Here is a 24,749-nt window from a genome sequence, read left to right on the forward strand (position 1 = left end):
TACACCAATGTCGTGTGTTTTTTCATTCACACAGAATCAACTTAGTGTCCTCTTGGCTGAACGTCCGTGTGTCTGTCTGACCGTTAAGATCCCCTTTTCTCCCGGAAGGTTATGGGGATCAAGTTCAAGTGTGTGTCAAATACTGAAGTGTTTTGTCCCTTGGGGTGTGTGGAGAATTTAATCTCCTACGTCAATGCAATCCAGAAGTAGAGCCATTTATATCACATATTTCGGTATTTGCAAGATCACTGATAAAAAATCTATAGGGTACCTCCCGCTGACCTACAATCATAAAATTTGCAACATGGATAGTTTTACATCACAGGTCAATGAAAGAAATTCGAATGTTGATAATTTCTGATTGTATCACTTCTTTTGCATTTGTTGTCCATCTGTCTCCCTGTCCACCTGTTAAGATCCAGAAACTGGTAAAGGAATCAAGCTGAAATGTATTCTGTGTAAATAATTGAAGCTTCTAAATCAATGCTATCAAGCGATACAATCGTGTGGTTGAATGCAAGCAGTTATTCCGTGTGTCCAAAATGTTCCGAGACTGATTTTATTCCTGGGACAGAAGCGACGACAGCGCAGTAACTACGGTGACAGCTGGAACTAGCAATTTTAAACAACAGATGTGCCTTCGACGAGTCAGTTACGAGCTGGCAGCGTTAAGTAGTGGACGTGTGGCTGTTTGCCAGCGTTTAGTGTCATAAATCGCAATGGAGCAAATCCCTACATCAAATCTTACAAGACATTCCCTGTAAGTTTGTGAGGAAGGGAAAAGTGTCTGCAAAGTTTGTCACATACACCTCGAACCTGAACAAACAGGACGACGCATGGTCGCTTGCCGCAACTTCATTGAAATCAAAAACGCAGACAATTATTTTCTGGCTAAAATCATTACAGATGGTGGGACTTTGTGTTACCCGCACGAGCTAACCAAAGTAAAACAAAGTACAGAAATTCTTACGAGGTCCAGTTCTTCGACGACATAGCCGAAATTCAGTACATTTCTAGCAGTTCTAAGTGGTTGTACGAACGTTGTGTGCGTTGTGGTCAATCGACATCTATACTTTTCTCTACTTTTGATTAATTCGGTTGTCAAAGATTTTGAACTGATAAAATACAGCAACCGCTTCCTTGCATCCATGAAGTGGATAACTTATCTTACACTGGGTCATTCTTCTGGAGTGTTGACAGCTATTTTCCTGTTAGGTGCTTGACAAAAAGCCCCGCCCCTAAGTCTTTAAAGAATGAAACTCCCCTGTACAAAACAGCTTTTACAAGAACAGATAATTTTTTCATGCATCTCAGTGTTTATGCCGTCGTATTTTCTGAACTACAGGTCGTGCAATAATATAATTTTGTAGGTACATTTTGTGATATGTGTGAATACCACCTACATAATGTATGCAAGTAGCAATAAACAATTAATAAATTAAAAGTTGCCGCTGATCATGAAGCTCCATTTACATCCCCCCCCCCCCCCCCACCTCAAATCCTGTATCATGTCAGTGACACTCTCTCCCTCTTTCGGGATAATACAAAACGTGCTGCTCTTCTTGGACCTTTCTCGATGTACTACGTTAATGCTATATGGTAAGGATCCCAGACCGCGCTGCAGTACTTCGAAAGAGGACGGACAAGTGTAGTGTATGCAGTCTCTTTAGTAGATCTGTTACATTTTTTATGTATTCAGCCAATAAAACGTAGTCTTAGGTTTGCCTTCCCCACAACATTTTCTGTGCGTTCTTTACAGTTAAGTTGTTCGTAATTGGAATTCGTAGGTATTTAGGGGAATTTACGGCCTTTAGAGTTGACTGATTTATCGTGTAAACGAAGTTTAGCGCATTCCTTTTCGCACTGATGTGCATGCTCTCACACTTTTCGTTATTTGGGATCAACTGTCAAATTTCGGACCACACAGATATCTTTTCTAAATCGGTTTGCAATCCGTTTTGGTCTTCTGATGACTTTACTAAGCGATAAACGACAGCATTATCTGCAAACAACCTAAGCCAGCTGCTCAGATTGTCTCCGAAATATTTTATATACATCAGGAACAGCAGAGTGCCTATAAAACTACCTTGGGGAACGCCAGAAATCACTACTTTTTTACTCGAACTGTAACCTCTCTAACAGGGAATCACGAATCCAGTCGCATAACTGAGACGATATTCCAAAAGTAGGCAAATTAATTTTACTACAAGCCGCTTGTGTGATACAGTGTCAAAATCCTTCTGAGAATCTAGAAATACGGAGCCAATTTGAAATTTCTTTTCAATAGCACTCAACACTTCGTGTGAGTAAAGTGCTAGTTGTATTTCACACGAACGGTATTTTCTAAACCCGTGCTGACTGTGGGTCAATAGACCATTCTCTTCAAGGTAATCCATAACGTTCGAACACAATACGTGTTCGAAAATCCTGCTTCATGTCGACGTTAACGATATGGGCCTTTAATTTAGTACCGAGCGAGGTGGCGCAGTGATTAGACACTGGACTCGCATTCGGGAGGACGACGGTTCAATCCCGCGTCCGGCCATCCTGATTTAGGTTTACCGTGATTTCCCTAAATCGCTCCAGGCACATGCCGGGATGGTTCCTTTCAAAGCGCACGGCCGACTTCCTTCCCCGTCCATCCCTAATCCGATGAGACCGATGACCTCGCTGGCTGGTCTCCTTCCCCAAAAACCAACCAACCAACTTTAATTTAGTGGATTACTCCTACTTCCTTTCTTGAATATTGTTATGACCTATCCTATTTACCAGTCTTTGGGTACGGATCTTTCGTCAAGCGGAATGTTGTATACGATTTTTAAATGTTGAGCTATTGCATTAGCATACTCTGAAAGTAACCGAATAGGTACACATTCCGGACCGGAAGACTTGCTTTTATTAAGTGATTCAAATCGCTTCACTACTCCGACGATATCTACTAAGTTCCCATAATGAGATTTTCACTCAGCAGCGGAGTTGCCACGCATACGAAACTTCCCGGCAGATTAAAACTGTGTGCCGGACCGGGACTCGAGCTCGAGACCTTTGCCTTTCGCGGCAAGTGCTCTATCATCTGACCTACCCAAGCACGACTCACGACCCGTCGCAGAAGAGCTTATGTGATGTTTGGAATGTAACAGACGAGGTATTGGCAGAATTGAAGCTGTGAGGACGGGTCGGGAGTCTTACTTGTGTACCTCAGATGGTAGAGCATTTGAGCGCGAAAAGCAAAGTTCCCGAGTCCCAATCTCGGTCCGGCACACAGTTTCAATTTACCAGGAAGCTTCATCTACTAAGTTAAACAAGTTTGCAGCCGTTCTTGATTCGAATTCTGGAGTAGTTGCTTTGTCTCCCTTGGTGATGAAATTTCGGAAGGCTGTGTTTCTGCTTCTTGCAGCACTGTCGTCGATAGTATTTCCATTGCTATGGCGCAAAGAATGATTCAGATGACTCTGAGCACCATGAGACTTAACATCTGAGGTCATCAGTAGCCTAGAACTTAGAACTACTTAAACCTAAGCAACCTAAGGACATCACACACATCCATGCCCGAGGCAGTATTCGATCCTGCGACCGGCCGGCTACGCTATTGCGCAGAGAAGGGATTTATTGTGCCTTGAGGGGTTGACTGCCAGACTACATTAACAGCAAAACTGTAGGAAACGTTTTCGTTCGTTATTTTTAGGGGTGTCAGACATAAAAAGTTTCGAAAAAATTTTAAGTAATGTATAAAGTTTTCTGGAAGTCTCTAAGTGGTCTCGTTCTCAAATACTGGAAGAATACAGGCAGGGAAATATGCGCAGCGTGAGTTACACTGCTTGAAGACATACAGACCGTTTCTTTTTGTAGTGGTAAACGTATAACGTAAGATTATACCCCCTAATGGGTAATTTAGGGCAGAATTTGTAATGTTTAAATTCAGTCAATATTTAAATGAATCAGGTGAACGGCAGCTCCTATGGGTCACTAGCCAAAATTGATATAAATGTGTTGTTGTTTTTTCGAAATGAGATATAAGCGCAAAAACCCTTTATTTGAGCATTTGTTTTGGTGCACATAGTGGAAAAAGGTTTCCAACGACGCTCACTTCCTGTACTCTCGTGTACAGCGCCGCCTAGCAGCATACGACGACGTTGCGTGGCCATGAGTCGCTATGCAATTCTCAGTCCTCATGATGTACCCCACAACCTCCACAAGTTCGTCGCAACATTTCTGTAACACCCCGCATGTAGACGTTCCCTCCGAAGACACGTGATTATTCACAGTGTCTCCCCAGATCAGTTACGAGAGGTGGATCACAGTCCCAGACAGTGTGAGCGTGGAGAATTAAATCAGCCGTCCTGTTTGAATGGGACCCTCCTCACTCTCGCCTGAAGGGATTTAGAGAAGTCACAGAAATCCCAGATCTGGTTAGTTAGCCACAAAAGTAATCTGCAGCCCTGGCGAATACGAGTCGAGTGCCCTGGCGATGTGCCACCCCTCTGGGTTACACAGGGTGTCCGAAAAGTCTCCCTGATTACATAAATTGATAACTCAGGCTAGAAGTAAGATAACAATATGAAACTTGTGTCGAATTGTTTACAACTATCAAAGTTCTTTTTCTGTTTTAGGTTCGCAGTACGTAAGTAGTGGATGAGGTGCAGTGCCCAAGAAGCCATGTTAACCAATCAGGAGAAGGCACAGTGTGTCCTGTGGTACCATGAGACACGACCACCAATCACAGTGCAGAGACACTTCCAGACAAAATTTGGAAGGAATCCACCTGATGTCAAGAGCGTTAAAGCCTGGTATGAGAAGTTCAAGAACACAGGATCGGTTGCTGACCTTCCGAGGTCTGGTCGACCAAGAACCTCAGTAGACAGGGTGGAAGCTGTAAGGCAGTCTTTTCTGCGAAGTCCGAAGAAATTGGTGCGCAGGGCCTCGCGTGAATTATAGATGCCAAAAAGCTCTCTCCATGACATTTTACACAATCGTTTATTGTTTCGTGCATACAAAGTGCAAATCGTTCAGGTCTTGTTGCCCAATGACAGTACACGTCGATATGACTTTGCGGTCGAAATGCTATCACGTATTGAGGACGATGATGGTTATCTCAGACGAATTGCCTTTTCCGACGACTTTTTTTGTCAATGGAGTAGTGAATCGCCATAATTTGGGCATTTGGGGTTCACAACCCCCTGGCGAGATCATGGAGTGCACCAGAGACACTCCAAAGGTGAATGTTTGGTGCGCGCTACGGCACGATCGAATTATCGGGCCATTCTTCTTCGCTAAGACTACCATCACATCTGCAGTGCATCTGGACATGTTGCGACTGTATGCCGTTCCTCAGCTGCTTCAGTATCATCCCGATGTCTTGTTTCAGCAAGACGGTGCACCGCCTCATTGGTGTTTGGACGTCAGTGCCTATCTCGGTATGACCTTTCCTGGGCGATGGATTGGTCGTGATGGGGCAATGGTTTGGCCTCCACGCTCTCCTGACATAACCCCATTAGACTTCTTTTTATGGGGTTATGTCCAGGACGAGGTCTACCGAACACGTGTACCAGATCGTGAAACCCTGCGGCAACGGATAACCACAGTCGTTGAACCGATCCCTCCAGTGATGTTGGCTAATGTGTGGACGTAAACTGAATATCGCCTAGATGTGCTACGTGCTACCAAGGGTGCTCATGTGGAAGTTTACTGATGTGTGTAAAAGAACTTTGATAGTTTGCAAACAATTACACATCAGTTTCATATTTGCATCTTACTTCTAGTCTGAGTACGACTTCATAGGGACAGTGGCGTAGCTGACGCTCTGCTGGAACTCCAGCGGAGCTGCAGCGCTGGGCGCTTACTTGGGCAACAGCTGGTACAGCAGTTCCTCGCACTTTCGCTTCTCCTCCAGGTAGTCGGACGTCCGCTCCTCCACCAGAGCCTCCAGGTTGTTGGCGTACTGCTCCATGCGTGACAGCAGGTTGTCCAGGATGTTGCCGCTCTCGTTCTCCCTGTAACACAGCCGCAAGGAGAATGTAACGTCATTCGCCATGGTTCCCAGGCACTATCCCTGTTACGTGTGTCGGCGTGCTTTCGGAGCCAAACTCGTCTTACAAGGAAACATCACCAACTTGACCTCGTATTTTAGGGAGAAAAAAAGAGAACCTTGCAGTGTATCTGCCCCTGTAATCGATCCCGCTCGAAAATTTGGGCCGTAATTACGGCAGTATGCAATTATGACCTTCTGAAGGAACAGCTTTCAATCCTGGGCATGCACCGGTTGTGGGTCACTCGCTCCGTCCCACTACAGCCTCCTGATGACGAGCGCCAGGTACTGTACAGTAGAGTAAGTAAGAGGTTTGCGAAATAATGCTGCGACATTGGTAATACCATTTTTTTCATTGTGTCGAAGTGCACGGTTAATAACCGGAAGCTGAGGCCAGAGATCTCTTTGCTTTGAATATTTTCACACTGTGATTCTCAGATGCAGTGTCAATGAATGAAACGAATTCATGTATTGTTCGGCAAGTAGCGTAGTGCTATTTGGTTGTCAACATCCGTGTTATGACGTTCTTTTCATTGGACTGTGAAGCTGACACGGCTATGGTGAAGTACATTTGCAGGAGAGGCGCAATTCATCAACGATATTGCCAAGATTAATTTATGAATCGAAGACCACTCCAAAATCGATTTTCGGTCACTTAGTGACCATCCTCAATACTGTAATATACAATTAAAATTGGCAGGCACTGGTATCAAGTTATAACCACAAGCATAGAGCTTGTGATCGCTCTATGCTTGTGGTTATAACTTGATAGCAGTGCCTACCAATTTTAATTGTATATTACAGTATTGAGGATGGTCACTAAGTGACCGAAAATCGATTTTGCTGATGATAAAACAACAAAATACGGCCAATGCTGATTTTCCTTCCAATTCTATCCACTACTTGGTCGTGGAGCACACAACACGCCTTGGAGTCGCCAATCAAGAAGACCACTTCATTTCATAATACACCGAACAGCCAAAGGAACTGGTAAACCTGTCTAGTATCGTGTAGGGCCATCGCGAGCACGCAGAAGTGCCACAACACGACGTGGCATATACCCGATTAATGTCTGAAGTAGTGTTGGAGACAATTAATACCATCCATCCTGCAGGGCTGTCCATAAATCCGTAGAAGAACGAGGGGGTGGAGATCTCTTCTGAACAGCACGCTGCAAGGAATCCCAGATATGCTCAATAATGTTCATGTCTGTGAAGTTTGATGGCCGGCGGGAGTGTTTAAACTCGGAAAAATGTTCCTGGAGCCACTCTGTAGCAATTCTTGACGTGTGGGGCGTCCAGTTCTCCTGCTGGAATTGCCCAGGTCCGTCGGAATGCACAATGGACATGAATGGATACAGGTGAACAGACAGGATGCATTCGTATGAGTCATCCGTCAGAGTCGTATCTAGACGTATCAGGGCTCCCATATCACTCCAACTGTACGCGCCCCACACCATTACAGAGCCTCCACCAGCTTGGACAGTGCCCTGCTGACATGCAGGGTCCATAGATGCACGAGGCTGTCTCCATACCCGTATACGTCCATTCGCTCGTTATAATTTGAAACGAGACTCGTCCGACCAGGCAACGTCTTTCCAATCATCAACATTCCAGACTCGGTGTTGACGGGCGGAGGCTTTGTGTTGTGCACTCATCAAGGGTACACGAGCGGGCCTTCCGCTCCGAAAGCCCATATCGATGATGTTTCGTTGAACGGTTCGCACGCTGATACTTGTTGATGGTCCAGCACTGAAATCTGCAGCAATTTGCTGAAGGGCTGCACTTCTGTCACACTGAACGATTCTCTTCAGTCGTCGTTGGTCCCGTTCTTGCAGGATCCTTTTCCAGCCGCATCGATGCCGGAGATTTGATGTTTTACCGGACTCCTGATATTCATTGTATACTGGTGAAATGGTCGTTCCGAAAAATCCCCACTTCATCGCTAACTCAAAGTTGTTGTGTACTGTCGCTCATGTGCCGACTATACCACCACGTTAAAACTCACTTAATTCTTGATAACCTGTTACTGAAGCAGCAGCAACCGATCTAATAGTTACACCAGACACTTGTTGTCTTATATAGGCATTGGCGACTACAGCCCCGTATTCCGCCTGTTTACATGTCTCTGTGTCTGAATACACCTGCCGATACCAGTTTTTTTGGCACTTCAGCGTAAATCTTCAGTTGGTCATGTTTATTCATTTTGAATTTGAGGCCCCTATACGACTACAGAATATCAACATGAGAATATTCTTAAAAATAATATTTATCATATATTTCCGTGAGGTTGAAATGCTATTTACTCATTTTACTTACTGTTATCTGCATGGAATAAAATGTGTTCTCAAACAAGATTTCAATACACGATGGGCAGATGCATCCAACTTCGGTCTTCGATATTCCATGAACACGAGCGCTCTGCTCCTCACGTCGCTGTACACTGCTTCCTACGAGCTGCATTCAAGTTCTAACGCCTCCGATTTTTTTTTTTCTAATTAACTACTCACCCGAAATCGATGAAACTGGCGTTACTTCTCGACGTAATCGCCCTGCAGACGTACACATTTTTCACAACGCTGACGCCATGATTCCATGGCAGCGGCGAAGGCTTCTTTAGGAGTCTGTTTTGACCACTGGAAAATCGCTGAGGCAATAGCAGCACGGCTGGTGAATGTGCGACCACGGAGGGTGTCTTTCGTTGTTGGAAAAAGCCAAAAGTCACTAGGAGCCAGGTCAGGTGAGTAGGGAGCATGATGAATCACTTCAAAGTTGTTATCACGAAGAAACTGTTGTGTAACGTTAGCTCGATGTGCGGGTGCGTTGTCTCGGTGAAACAGCACACGCGCAGCCCTTCCCGGACGTTTTTGTTGCAGTGCAGGAAGGAATTTGCTCTTCGAAACATTTTCGTAGGATGCACCTGTTACCGTAGTGCCCTTTGGAACGCAATGGGTAAGGATTACGCCCTCGCTGTCCCAGAACATGGACACCATCATTTTTTCAGCACTGGCGGTTACCCGAAATTTTTTTGGTGGCGGTGCATCTGTGTGCTTCCATTGAGCTGACTGGCGCTTTGTTTCTGGATTGAAAAATGGCATCCACGTCCCATCCATTGTCACAACCGACGAAAAGAAAGTCCCGTTCATGCTGTCGTTGCGCGTCAACATTGCTTGGCAACGTGCCACACGGGCAGCCATGTGGTCGTCCGTCAGCATTCGTGGCACCCACCTGGATGACACTTTTCGCATTTTCAGGTCGTCATGCAGGATTGTGTGCACAGAACCCACAGAAATGCCAACTCTGGAGGCGATCTGTTCAACAGTCATTCGGCGATCCCCCAAAACAATTCTCTCCACTTTCTCGATCATGTCGTCAGACCGGCTTGTGTGAGCCCGAGGTTGTTTGGAACACAATGTTCTGCCTTCATTAAACTGTCGCACCCAAGAACGCACTTTCGACACATCCATAACTCCATCACCACATGTCTCCTTCAACTGTCGATGAATTTCAATTGGTTCCACACCACGCAAATTCAGAAAACGAATGATTGCACGCTGTTCAAGTAAGGAAAACGTCGCCATTTTAAGTATTTAAAACAGTTCTCATTCTCGCCGCTGGCGGTAAAATTCCATCTGCCGTACAGTGCTGCCATCTCTGGGACATATTGACAATGAACGCGGCCTCATTTTAAAACAATGCGCATGTTTCTATCCCTTTCCAGTCCGGAGAAAAAAAAATCGGAGGCCTTAGAACTTGAATGCACCTCGTACTTCGTACTTGGGCAGAGCAAGTGAGAAACAACTGGGGCTCGCGGAAGTTTAACACCTATACTTTCAGGAGGTCATAACTGCGTCCTGTGCTAATTATGGCTTAAACTTTCGAGCGGAATCGATGTCGGAACTGATATCCTGAAAATGAGCGTTTTTTCTGTAAACTATGAGGTCAAGTTGGGGATCTTTCCTTATTACACAGCGATCAGATGCTAATGTTACGAAACGGGCTATGAAGTTTTCGTACAAAGAACAGTAGAAGCTCTTCAAATTCATGAAAGCGATATTTATTTCCTTAGGAGGAGTTTGTGGAGGAAGTGCGAGAGGGGTTGGAGCTGATGAGGGAGGACAGGTTTCGGTCAAGTTACACCCGCTTTTACTGGCCACAGTGTTTGCGCAGCAATAGCGGTCGCGCTAACAATTCGCCTGCCTTGATCTTCGCCGTTGAATAACGACTTACAGCCGTTTTTCAGGATCAAATGAAAGACAAGTTTTGTGTGTCCATCCTTGAGACTGCAGGATTGGGTGTCTAAGGCCGTTTACTATTGTAAGAACCTGAAAAAAACAAAAAATGATTCAAATGGCTCTAAGCACTATGGGACTTAACATCTGAGGTCATCAGTCCCCTAGACTTAGAACTAAGTAAACCTAACTAACCTAAGGACATCACACACATCCATGCCCAGGCAGGATTCGAACCTACGACCGTAGTGGCCGCGTGGTTCCGGACTGAAGACCTAGAACCGCTCGGCCACCGCGGCCGGCGAACCTGAAACACTTACAGCCGTTCTTATAATGTAGTTTATTGTGTAGCTGGAAGTTTCGGCGCTTGAGTGCACCATTTTCAGGCCTTCGTTGATCTCGAGAGAGTTAACACCGCCGGCCGATGTGGCCGAGCGGTTCTAGGCGCTTCAGTCTGGAACCGCGCGACCACTACGGTCGCAGGTTCGAATCCTGCCTCGGGCATGGATGTGTGTGATGTCCTTAGGTTAGTTAGGCATAAGTAGAGCTAAGTTCTAGGGGACTGATGACCTCAGATGTTAAGTCCCATAGTGCTCAGAGCCATTTGAACCATTTGAACCAAGAGTTAACACCGTCTGTATACACGATGCATCAGTGTACAACGTAGCTGGTTTACACAGACTACCTGCAACGGTGATGTCTCTAAACACACAACTGTCAACTGAGATGACAATTTATGGTAGGAAAACATCACCATTGCAGGTAGTCTGTGTAAACCAGCTACGTTGGCCACTGATGCATCGTATATACAGATGATGTTAACCCCTTCTGGGTCAACTAAGGCCTGAAGATGATGCACTGAAGTGCCGAAACTGGCAGCTACACAATAAACTACATCTTAAGAACGGCTGTAAGTGTTTCATATTCTTACAAATGAAAGACAAGTGGGTGGGAATTTCTTCATACGTTTCGTTCATTATCTCGAAGGGTAAAGTGGGGCGTTGCGCAAACGTAAAGCACAGTCCTCTTCAGTCAAATACCAAACGAGCCGATAGTTGAGTGGTGCAGCTCTCAAGTGCAAATTTTTGGGAGTGGGTTTCCAGTTCAGACATTTGGCTGACATCAACTGATAATCCTCGTGAAGACCTATTCGAAAACAGCTGATTGAAGCAGTTCTAAGTTATTTCTGACACAATAAGCCGCAAATAAAAATATGAAGGCTTAGTATGTGTCTTCACTGCTGTCCATAAAATTGTAATACTAGGAATAATAAAAAAATACACGGAAGCGCCAAAGATATGTTTACAGACATGCGTATTCAAATACAGAGATACGTAAACAGGCAGAATACGGTGCTGCGGTCGGCAACTCCTGTACGAGACAACAAGTGTCTGGGGCAGTTGTTAGATCGCTTACTGCTGCTACAGTGGCAGGTTATCAAGATTTAAGTCAGTTTGAACGTGGTGCTATGGTCGGCGCACGAGTGATAGGACACAGGATCTCCTATGTAGTGATGAAGCGGGGATTTTCCCGTACGACGATTTCACGATTGTGCCGTGAATATCAGGACTCCGGTAAAACATCAAACCTCCGACATCGCTGCACCTGGAAAAAAAATCCCGCAGGAATGGGGCCAACGACGATTGAAGAGAATGGTTCAACGTGACAGAAGTGCAACCCTTCCGCAAATTGCTGCACAGTTCAATGATGGGCCATCAGCAAGTGTCAGCATACGAGCCATTCAACAGAATATCATCGATTTGGGCTTTCGAAGCCGAAGGCCCGATCGTGTAGACTTGATGACTGCGCACCACAAAGCTTTACGTCTCGCCTGGACCTGTCAACACCGACATTGGACTGCTGATGACTGGACACGTGTTTCCTGGTCAGACCAGTCTCGTTCCAAACTGTATCGAGCGGGCGGACGTGTTAGGCTATGGAGACAACCTCTTGAAACCATCCAACCTGTATATCAGCAGAGGACTGTCAAAGTTGGTGGAGGCTCTGCAGTAGTGTGGGGCGTGTGCAGTTGGAGTGATATAGGATCCATGATGCGTCTAGCTACGACTCTGACAGGTGACAGGTACGGATGCATCTTTTCTGATCACCTGCATCCATTCATCTCCATTGTGCATTTTGACGGACTTGGGCAATTCCAGCAGGACAATGCGACACTCCACAAGTTCAGAATTGCTACAGAGTAGCTCCAGGAACACTTCCGAGCTTAAACATTTGCGCTGCCCCCCAAATTCCTCCCGATATCAACATTATTAAGCATATCAGGGATGCCTTGGAAAGTGCTGTTCTGAAGAAATCTTCACCACCCTTGCTCTTACGGATTTATGGATAGTCCTGCAGGATTCATGGTGTTAGTTCCCTCCAGCACTACGTCAGCCATTAGTAGAGGCCATGCCACGTCGTGTTGCAGCACATCTGCGTGCCTGCTGGTGCCCTACACGATATTAGGCAAGTGTAACACTTTCTTCGGCTCGTCAGTTTACGTTGCAGTAAGAACAATACATGGTTAAATTTGTAAGTGACTTGTAGGTATTTGTGGTGATAAATGTAGTAGACAGTGTTGCCACACCCGACAGCTGCAATGACTGTAAACTGGCCACCTGGACAGGGTCGAATACAGTTTGAATAACAGGTACAGACAGGCACGTCACTCCACACTGCTTCAGCTCTGTGACAGAGGTCTTCAGTAGTAGTGAATGGCTCGCGGCCGGCTGCCAGTCTCTCCACCACGAAGCCACGTGTTTTCAGAGGGTGATACATCTGGCTGAAGTACTCGCCAGGTCAACACTACAACATTCACTGTACTGAGGTATGTCATGAAAGCTAGGACAAAATGGTCTTGTATTATCTAGTTGAACGGAAACGTCACGGAGGCCTCCAAGATGTGACACATATGTTGGCCTTAGCACCTCAGAAATGTAACGTTTTCTGTCCGAATTCCCGACTGTGCGAACCCGAGTTTATCTCGTGTATCCACTCAAACCCAAAACCATCACGGCATCTGCTGGGCAGGCAGTGTGGTCCGCTCACCTCGTATCTCCTCCGAATCTCCACACACTGACACGTCAATCGTAATGTTTACACAGAACCGGTGCCTTGTTTGAAAGGACAGAGTGTTAGAAAAAAGTGTTCCATATTTTCAGAACAAAAACGAGAACAAGTGCCCACCAAACATGGGCGCTCTAAAATGCAGAGCTTACCCCTTTGAGTCCCAACAGCATAAAAAAATCAGTTCTAAAATTTTTCACAAAATCGACCTCTACCACCACAGCAAGTAACGCATACAAGACGAAACTGACAAACACTGAACAATCAATGGTTTAAGGTGGTGGTTTCACTTCGAAATATAATTTTAATTTTTTTACAAAATTAATCGTTACCATCGTAATAAACAACGAACACAGGCAGGAATTTCCAAAAGGTACACTATCAATTATATTAGGAAGGTGATTTTACTTTCTGGGACATACAGATATCAAACATTCATCGTTTCATGAGATATACCCCAAAGCAATTTCGCAATTTTCTTGGACAGAATTTCATATCTCGCAACTTACATAAAGTCATAATGCCTAAAAGAAATTATAGTCCTAAATACCAAGCAAAAAACGCCTGAAATACAATAAATTTATATGAGAACATCATACTACTCCCGCAGCTTCATTTAGAAACCACTCATTAAAGATCCCAAACTCGAATTAACGTTACTAAAATAATTTCCACTGTCAAAGATCTCCTCACTGTGATCGCTACAACATAAACAATCCGAATATGACATCGGTTTATCCATGCGAAAGGCAGTGCAGTGGAATTAAAAATAAAATTAAAAAATTCGCTAAAATCGTGGTTTCCACTGGTACTCAAAGAGTTAAGAACTGCGAGCACTTGTACATTTTCGCTACTGTGAAATGCATCCCTTACACTGCAGCTCTTTGCTACTACGAGTGATGTACACAATGCAGTAAACAAATTAGGACACAGTCGTCTGTCATTTTCCACGGACACAGAGCGCAATAAATATCTGTCGATATTGTATACTACCACACTTCTGGGTAACTGCAGTCGATACATTAATTCTAATGGAACCATTTCACAAATTTACAAAACAAAAACTGTTCCGTTTTGTAAATTTGTGAAGTGCTTTTACACTGTAGTTTTATTTTTTCACATACCAACATAATGGAAGCCACCTTTTCAGCACGGATTCCATTAGAGCTAATGAATGCGCTGAACCCTGAACGCGGTTTACATTAACATATGACCGGAGTTTCATTTTTTTCTTCTATGATTCTTTCTTTCTATCGTCCCTCGCTGGTGTGGGCGGACTGGCAGCGTTATAGGAAAACTACTCTTTAAGCCTAACCCTATCACCAATAATTTTGGTGATGTTGCAAGGAGGGGATATCAAGCAAACTGAAGAGTTGATATTTGGTAATGGGTGTAGTGTGGGATAGGGATTTGAGATAAGTTTAACTACAGTGGAGGCGACACTACAGTTATATGGAGGAACGAATAGGGAACGATGGTAAGAGATGAAGGGGTTTTCATATCTGGTTGGTAAGGAGTGGGTTAGGTTTAATAGGAAGAGCGAAAATGTTGATGGATTTCATTTTCTGACAGAAAGAATCTGTTGAAATTGCGTAGAATGAGTAGCGAAGAATGTAGGGTTGATGAGAGGCATTGTTACAATCGGAGCAGATACCAGGATTAGAGATTAGAGGGGAAAGAATGTTGTTCGAACTACTGAATCTGTAAGATATACGGAGGCATTCGATGACATAGAAGAAATAGAAAAGTAATGAGCAGATAAAGGTTGCATGTAAAGAAGGTTAAATGGGTATGGAAAGCCAAGCAGAGCGCGTATCTTTCGAGGATCTGGAGAGAGTGATAGAAATTTGTTGGAGAGTGTATATAGGCTATAATAGCATTGGAGAGAGTGGAGAAGATGCGTTCCTTTTAGAGGGGAGGGGGAGGGGGCAATGCAACTCAACTCATTGGCCGACTTGTAGTTCGGTAGTAAGTAGGCTTTCAGTGTTACTGGGAAGTCGAGGTACTTCAGCGCGTTTTTTAATTGGATAGGGTGGTCACGACTGGTCAGAAAAAAATGATGATGATGATGATGATTGGTTTGTGGGGCGCTCAACTGCGCGGTTATCAGCGCCCGTACAAATTCCCAACCTTTGCTCAGTCCAATCTCGCCACTTTCATAAAAGATGACGAAATGATGAGGACAACACAAACACCCAGTCATCTCGTGGCAGGTGAAAATCCCTAACCCCGCCGAGAATCGAACCCGGGATCCCGTCCTCGGGAAGCGAGAACGCGACCGCGAGACCACGAGTTGCGGACTGGTAAGAAAAAAGTAATTAGAGAAAAAGGGAGATATATCTCAACCGTTTATCATAGCTACTACGCTGACGTGTGTGTGTGGGAGCGTATAATACTTGACTGCTGCTGCTGGAAAATCCGAAGTCAGTTATGCCACTATAACGGCGTTGTATTAAGTCAAACGTGAAACTTCGAGTACCTCATTTATAATTTATTTCGATCGTTAGTTTGGCATAATGTGTCTCCACAGCACATTGTCATTGTCGCGAACGGGTAGTATTACATTATTTTCTGAACCCCCTTCTTCCATTGCACATTTTTTAAGACGTAATAGCTTGCCGTATTCGCTATCGGTTTCTGCAAGTTGTGTGATGTTACAATTTCAGCGTCTCTACCAAAGTTAACTCCCAGCAGGGGAACATTTAAGTTGGTTGCTAAATGTGGCTACGAGGCCAATGACACAACGACCTGCAGAACCCGACTGCCTACCTTCTGCAGCGAGAGTTCGTACGACGCTCCGCTCCTTCTTGTAAGACATCCGCTCACCTTTAAGACCAGTGAAGGGGTTGATTAACCTGTAGATAGGATCTCAACTACTTTGGTAAAAACAACCTACGTTGCTGAAGCTCTGTATCCTTCACTTAAATTATTATACACAAGGTTCGTATTGTAATCAAAGTAATTTGTTCTCCACACCAAAATCCAAGGAGCCTTCACTGGGTCACAGATTAAGAGTAATAGACTTCCGAACGCACCGTTTAAGAATAATTAAACACATGGCTAACAGTTAAGTGCTCACTTTCGTTAAAACATTCCTCTCACGCGGGATTTTCTTCACGAAAGGCCAGGTTACTGAAACTCTCCTATGTCACGGTTTATCTTTTTTAATGAGTGGTCATTCTTCTGACTGGTTTGATGCTGCCCACCATGAATACCTCTCCTGTACTAACCTCTTGCTCTCCAAGTAGCAATTGCAGCTAAGGCCCTCAAGTACACTCTTGAGCAAAACTTATGGACGAAAGTAACTTTCGCATGACGTGTTGCTGCCATACTGTGAAATTACACAGTTCTTCGAAACCTGCACCACACATAGAACGAACCTCTTATAGTACACTGTGATGTCCTTACGTTAGTTAGGTTTAAGTAGTTCTAAGTTCCAGGGGACTGATGACCTTAGAAGTTAAGTCCCATAGTGCCCAGAGCCATTTTAACCATTTATAGTACACTACAGTACAGTACACTGCAGAAGGTAATCGAAAAAAATACGCAACGAGACGCACAAACATGACTCTTTTAATCAATTACAGTAATTACATTGAGGTCGTCACGATTTATGAGTGGTCAGCGTGACAGACTGTCAATCCAAAGGGCCCGGGTTCGATTCCCGGCTGGGTCGGAGATTTTCTCCGCTCAGGGACTGGGTGTTGTGTTGTCCTAATCATCATCATTTCATCCCCATCGACGCGCAAGTCGCCGAAGTGGCGTCAAATCGAAAGACTTGCACCAGGCGAACGGTCTACCCGACGGGAGGCCCTCGTCACACGACATTTCATTTCACCAAGGATGGCAATCCAAGCTCTGCACGTTCTCCCATGCTGGCCACAAAGTTGGTGAGGAGTTTTTGTGGTAGAGCGTTCTACTCTTCCACCAGCAAGGCTGACCACTGGTGGCTGGTCGTTGGTGCACGTGGACGGGCTGCGATACGTCTCACCAACGCATAACACGCGTGCTCGATAGGCATTAAGTCAGGGCAACGGGCAGGCCATCAAGTTCGTCGTATATTCTCTCGGCCCAAGAGCTCTTCAAACTGGGCAGTTCGATAAGGCCGCGGACTGTCATCCATAAAAATGAAGTAACGGCCGAAAGCACCCTGGAAAGTCGAACTTGGGACGGAGTACAGTGTCACAATACCGTTAACCGGTAACGGCAGCGTGTTCAAATATTTGGAGGTAAGTACTCCCATGCAACATTATGCCTCCCCGCAGAGTAACACCTGGATCACTACACCATCATGTTCCATAATTTTTCCGAGTTCATTACGCGTTCCCATCTCACGACGTACGAGGATACCAGAACCACTGCGACCGAGCGAGGTAGCGCAGTGGTTAGCACACTGGACTCGCATTCGGGATTTAAAGTTCTTGTCAGTTGCCAGAATGAGATTTTCACTCTGCAGCGGAGTGTGCGCTGAAATGAAATTTCCTGGCAGATTAAAACTGTGTGCCGGACCGAGACTTGGTAGAGCACTTGCCCGCGAAAGGCAAAGGTCCCGAGTTCGAGTGACGCTCCGGCACACAGTTTTAATCTGCCAGGAAGTTTCATATCAGCGCACACTCCGCTGCAGAGTGAAAATCTCATTCTGGAAACATCCCCCAGGCTGTGGCTAAGCCATGTCTCCGCAGTAACCTTTATTACAGGAGTGCTAGTTCTGCAAGGTTTGCAGGAGAGATTCTGTTAAGTTTGGAAGGTAGGAGACGAGGTACTGGCGGAATTAAAGCTGTGAGGAGGGGTCGTGAGTCGTGCTTGGGTTGCTCAGTGGGCAGAGCACTTGCACACGCAAGTCAAAGGTCCCGAGTTCGAGTCTCGTTTCTTGTCAGTTCTTATTTTTATTCTCTCTATTATTGAATGAGCGTTTTATTAATGTGATTGCGTATTATTATTAATTGATTGTTAATTATGGTTTGGTTTAGCGATTCCTTTTTACCGTTTGCTCCTTTTATTTAAGTCGAGACCTTTTAATTATGTTTGCTGTAGTTATGAAGTCTATATTGCTTACTGTTCTCCATAAGTTAAAGAATACAGTAATACCATATGCGTTTCGCAGCAGCAGATCTCGTTGAGTCTCCTTGCTGGAACTTCTCCACCTGAAATCGCTAAAGATAATTTATCGCTCTACGGAAATCGATCGGTATAGCCAAGTGTTATGCTGTGTCATTTGTATGGAGTGTGGCGTCCAACTTCCGTTCGTGAAATTATTTAGGTCTTCGGAGAAATATTTTCGACGAATCCCAAAATCATGTAAGACTGCAGGTTCGCACCACAACACTTCCGAACGACTTGCGTCTTTATAATAACTGAATATTTCTTTTGAAATGATTAAGGGTTATGAACTCTACACACCTGATATTCCTTTTGTGCTTTTATATGTATTTTTTTCTTCAATACCATAAAACATAGATTACTGCCTTAATGGCGGCTTCCAACAATCTCCTCTCAATCCGACTTCGAACATCTCTCTTCAAATGTCCAACATGGAATAATTATCTCTTTACCATAGATTAATATGGTCTATATGTCTTTTTTATCGAGTTCGCACTGAAATGCTTAAATCCCACGTGGTATTTAACTCTCGCGCAGGTATGTTACATCTGTCGTCCTATTAGTAGTCGGTCTCACCAATCTTCTGTATTTTTGCATGAAATAACACTACAGGGAGGACGACGATTTTGCGAAGGGTTGTGTACTGTACTGATCTCTACGTGGTTGGTATTTATTGGGAATAATTCACGTAGCACATAGTTCCACTCGACTGACTCCAGTGTTTAAGAAATTATGAAAGAACGGTCCCGGAAAATTACAGACAAATATTCCTAACTTTTGTATGCTGCAGAATCCTTGAACACATACAGGTAGAATATAATAAACTGTTTTGAGGCTAGCCAACTTAGGCCCACGAATCAGCATTTTTATAGAAAGTATCACTCGTGGGAAACTCAGCGAGCCCTTCTCTCACATGATATACTATGGATGAAGGGCAACAGGCACATTCCATGTTTCTACATTTCCGCAAAGCATTTGACACAGTACTCCACTGCAGGCTGTTAAGGAAGGTACGAGCATATGGAATAAGTTCACAGATACACTAGGTGTCAAAAGTATTCGGACACCCACAAAAACATACGTTTTTCATATCAGGGGCATTGTGCGGCCACATACTGCCAGGTACTCCATATCAGCGACCTCAGTAGTCACACATAGTAAGAGAGCAAAATGGGGCGCTCCACGGAACTCACAGAGTTCGAACGTGATCAGGTGATTGGGTGTCACTTGAGTCATACGTCTGAACACGAGATTTCCACACTCCTAAATATCCCTAGGTTCACAGTTCCCGATGTGATAGTGAAGTAGAAAAGACACGTACAGCACAAAAGCGTAGAGGCCGACCTCGTCTGTTGACTGACAGAGACCACCGACAATTGAAGACGGTCGTAATGTGTAATGGGCAGACATCTATGCAGAGCATCACACAGGAATTCCAAACTGAATTAGGATGCACTGCAAGAACTGTGACAATTAGGCGGGAGGTGAGAAAACTTTGATTTCATGGTCGAGCGGCTACTCCTAAGCTACACGTCACGCCCGTAAATGCAGAACGACACCTCGCTTGGTGTAAGGAGCACAAACACTGGAGGACCGAAAGATGTAAAAACGTTGTGTGGGGTGACGAATCACGGTACACAATGTGGCGATCCGATGGCAGGGTGTGAGTATGGCAAATGCCCGGTGAACGTAATCTGCCAGCGTTTGTAGTGCCAACAGTAAGATTCGGAGGCGATGGTGTTATGGTGTGGTCGTTTTTTTTTTTTGCGTGGAGAGGGCTTACGCTTCTTGTTTTGCGTGGCACTATCACAGCACTGGGCTACATTGATGTTTTAGGCACCTTCTTGCTTCCCACTGTTGAAGAGCAGTTCGGAGATGGCGATTGCATCTTTCAACACGATCGAGCATCTGTTCATAATGCGCGGCCTGTGGCGGAGTGATTATACGACAATAGCCGGCCCCTTGTGGCCGTGCGGTTCTAGGCGCTACAGTCTGGAACCGCGTAACCGCTACGGTAGCAGGTTCGAATTCTGCCTCGGGCATGGATGTGTGTGATGTCCTTACGCTAGTTAGGTTTAAGTACTTCTAAGTTCTAGGGGACTGATGACCACAGATGTTAAGTCCCATAGTGCTCAGAGCCATTTGAACCATTATACGACAATAACATCCCTGTAATGGACTGGCCTCCACAGAGTCCTGACCTGAATCCTTTGGGATGAATTGGAACGCCGACTTCGTGTCAGGCCTCACCGACCAACATCTGTACCTCTCCCCCGTGCTGCACTCCGAATAGAATGGGCTGCCATTCCCCAAGAAACATTCCAGCACCTGATTGAACGTATGCCTGCGAGAGTGGTAGCTGTCATCAAGGCTAAGGCTGGCCAACACCATATTGAATTCCAGTATTACGGATTGAGGGTGCCATGAACTTGTAAGTCATTTTCAGCTAGGAGTCTGGATATTTTTGATCACATCGTGTATGTGACAGGCTCAAAGACTTCTTAAATAATAGAACCCAGTATATTGTACTCGACGGCGAGTATTCCAAGGATATCGGCATGACTACCACAGAATAATATAATAGAACCGCTATTGTTCTCTATACACAATGATACGGCGGACAGGGTGGGCAGCAATCGGTGGTTGTTTACTGATGATGCCGTGGTGTACGGTAAGGTGTAGTAGAGTGACTTTAGGAAGATACAACAACGTACACAAAATTGCCAGGCGGTGTGATAAATGGCAGCTAGACCTAAATGTGGAAAAACGTAAGTTGATGCGGATGAATAAGAAGACCAAACCTATAATGTTCGGATACTGTATTTCTCGGGTCCAGCTTGACACATTCAAGTCGTTTAAATATCTGGGCGTAACATTACAAAACGATATGAGGTATATTGGGAGAATTTTACGAACAAGTGGTTCACCTGTGAAGGACACCGCATAGAGGACGCTGGTGCGACCTATTCTTGAGTACTCCTCGAGTGTTTGGAATCCGTAGGAGGTGGGATTGAAGGAAGAACCTCGAAGAAGCTCAGACGAGGGCTGCTAGATTTGTTATCGGTAGGTTAGAACAACACTTAAGTTACGGAATTGCTTCGGGAATTCAAAAAGGGATTCGCTGGAGGGAAGGCGGCGTTCATTTCGGGAAACACTATTGAAAAGTTTCAGAGAACCGGCAATTCAAGCTGACTGCCGAACGATTCTACTGCCGCCAGCATACATCACGCGTAAGGGCCACGAAGACAAGATACGAGAAATTAGGGCTCATACTGTTTGGGTACGAACTGGTAGCCCCGATTCGCAAAATTCAAATACAGAAGTCGACAGCTATTTATGAAAACATATTGTTCACCGCAGTGTAAATGCAAGGTACCTACTCAAAAACCACCAATTAGCAACATTCAAGCTATTCAATAATTAACGGATGCGCCGAACGATTCTACTGCCGCCAGCATACATCACGCGTAAGGACCACGAAGACAAGATACGAGAAATTAGGGCTCATACAGAGTCGTACAGACAGTCGTTTGTCCCTTTCTCTATTTGCGGGTGGAACACGAGGAATTGACAAGTAGTGGTACAGGGTACCCTTCGCTACGCAGCTGACGGTGGCTTGCCGAGTATCTACGTAGATTTAGATGTACACTCCTGGAAATTGAAATAAGAACACCGTGAATTCATTGTCCCAGGAAGGGGAAACTTTATTGACACATTCCTGGGGTCAGATACATCACATGATCACACTGACAGAACCACAGGCACATAGACACAGGCAACAGAGCATGCACAATGTCGGCACTAGTACAGTGTATATCCACCTTTCGCAGCAATGCAGGCTGCTATTCTCCCATGGAGACGATCGTAGAGATGCTGGATGTAGTCCTGTGGAACGGCTTGCCATGCCATTTCCACCTGGCGCCTCTGTTGGACCAGAGTTCGTGCTGGACGTGCAGACCGCGTGAGACGACGCTTCATCCAGTCCCAAACATGCTCAATGGGGGACAGATCCGGAGATCTTGCTGGCCAGGGTAGTTGACTTACACCTTCTAGAGCACGTTGGGTGGCACGGGATACATGCGGACGTGCATTGTCCTGTTGGAACAGCAAGTTCCCTTGCCGGTCTAGGAATGGTAGAACGATGAGTTCGATGACGGTTTGGATGTACCGTGCACTATTCAGTGTCCCCTCGACGATCACCAGTGGTGTACGGCCAGTGTAGGAGATCGCTCCCCACACCATGATGCCGGGTGTTGGCCCTGTGTGCCTCGGTCGTATGCAGTCCTGATTGTGGCGCTCACCTGCACGGCACCAAACACGCATACGACCATCATTGGCACCAAGGCAGAAGCGACTCTCATCGCTGAAGACGACACGTCTCCATTCGTCCCTCCATTCACGCCTGTCGCGACACCACTGGAGGCGGGCTGCACGATGTTGGGGCTTGAGCGGAAGACGGCCTAACGGTGTGCGGGACCGTAACCCAGCTTCATGGAGACGGTTGCGAATGGTCCTCGCCGATACCACAGGAGCAACAGTGTCCCTAATTTGCTGGGAAGTGGCGGTGCGGTCCCCTACGGCACTGCGTAGGATCCTACGGTCTTGGCGTGCATCCGTGCGTCGCTGCGGTCCGGTCCCAGGTCGACGGGCACGTGCACCTTCCGCCGACCACTGGCGACAACATCGATGTACTGTGGAGACCTCACGCCCCACGTGTTGAGCAATTCGGCGGTACGTCCACCCGGCCTCCCGCATGCCCACTATACGCCCTCGCTCAAAGTCCGTCAACTGCACATACGGTTCACGTCCACGCTGTCGCGGCATGCTACCAGTGTTAAAGACTGCGATGGAGCTCCGTATGCCACGGCAAACTGGCTGACACTGACGGCGGCGGTGCACAAATGCTGCGCAGCTAGCGCCATTCGACGGCCAACACAGCGGTTCCTGGTGTGTCCGCTGTGCCGTGCGTGTGATCATTGCTTGTACAGCCCTCTCGCAGTGTCCGGAGCAAGTATGGTGGGTCTGACACACCGGTGTCAATGTGTTCTTTTTTCCATTTCCAGGAGTGTAGATGTAGAACGACGTTTCTAACGCGCGTCCGGCCGTCCAGATTTAGATACTACGTGATTTATTTAAATCCTTCCAGGCAAATACAGTGACGGCTCCCTTAAAAGGGCACGGGCGATTTCCTTCCCCATCCTTGACTAGATTCGAATTGGTGCTCCGTCTCTAATGACCACGATGTTGACGGGACGTTAAACCCAACCTTCCTTCCTTTCCTTCAGAATCAGTGCGCACACTGAGTCTCCGCTCATCGGAGGAGAGCAAGTGAGCCGCACTCCTCGCTAGACCAGACCCTGTGCTCTAAACACCATCGCAAACAGTGCCGCGGATGTGCGGGTATCAACGGAACGCAACACACTGGTAGTCGAGCAAAGAGACCACCCAATGCAGACACCGTGCCACTGTGGTGCTTGAGATTCCATGCCTCACATTTCTGTAAACTGTGGTTGCAATTGCACCTACTGTTTGACATAGGTGCTTCTTGTCTGTTGCAAACGTAGCAGCCCCCACCTGCTGCGGTTGGCAGAAGTCTAAAACCTTCGTTCCTTCAATAGCGTCGCCTGTGGTCCAGATCGCTCCCCAAAATATTGAAATAACGCTTTGAGCAATAAGGTACTCCTGGGCTACATTGGTTCCCCTTCGTCCTCCTTTTGGTTTATCGATGAATGGCTCTGAGCATTATGCGAATGAACTTCTGAGATCATCAGTCGCCTAGAACGTAGAACTAATTAAACCTAACTAACCTATGGACATCACACACATGCCCGAGGCAGGATTCGAACCCGCGACCGGAGCTGTAGGGCCTAGAACCGCCGGCCACTCCGGCCGGCTTATCGATGAATCTTACCCGTGTTAACGAGCCTCGTTGTAATGGTCTCACCACCATTGTCCACCGTAGCTGCTCGCTGATTGTCATATACACTGATGCGCCAAAGAAACTGGTATAGGCGTGCGCGTTCAAATACAGAGATATGCAAGCAGGAAGGATACGACGCTGCGGTCGGCAACACCTATATAAGGCATCAAGTGTCTGGCGCAGTTGTTAGATCGGTTTCTGCTGCTGCAATGGCAGGTTATCAAGATTTAAGGGAGTCTGAAGGTGGTGTTATAGTCGGCGCACATGCGAGGGGACACAACATTTCCAAGGTAGCGATCAACTGGGTATTTTCCCGTACCATTTCAGAAGTGTACAGTGAATAACAGGAATCTGGTGATACATCAAATCTCGTACATCACTGCGCCCGGAAGAATATCCTTCAAGAA

General features: G+C 45.9%; 1 protein-coding gene across 1 annotated transcript in view; it reads right to left on the reverse strand.

The window, feature by feature from the left end:
• The window catches only part of LOC126481746 (atrial natriuretic peptide receptor 1-like), a 398,018-nt gene that overhangs the window by 89,774 nt on the left and 283,495 nt on the right, over window positions 1-24,749 (reverse strand). The window contains exon 16 of the mRNA XM_050105700.1: window positions 5,841-5,990. Coding sequence (XP_049961657.1) covers window positions 5,841-5,990 — 150 coding nt within the window. The remainder of the gene's footprint in view (window positions 1-5,840; window positions 5,991-24,749) is intronic.

Source organism: Schistocerca serialis, chromosome 5 (genome assembly GCF_023864345.2).
Source record: "Schistocerca serialis cubense isolate TAMUIC-IGC-003099 chromosome 5, iqSchSeri2.2, whole genome shotgun sequence".
NCBI classification, from domain to species: Eukaryota; Metazoa; Arthropoda; class Insecta; order Orthoptera; family Acrididae; genus Schistocerca; species Schistocerca serialis.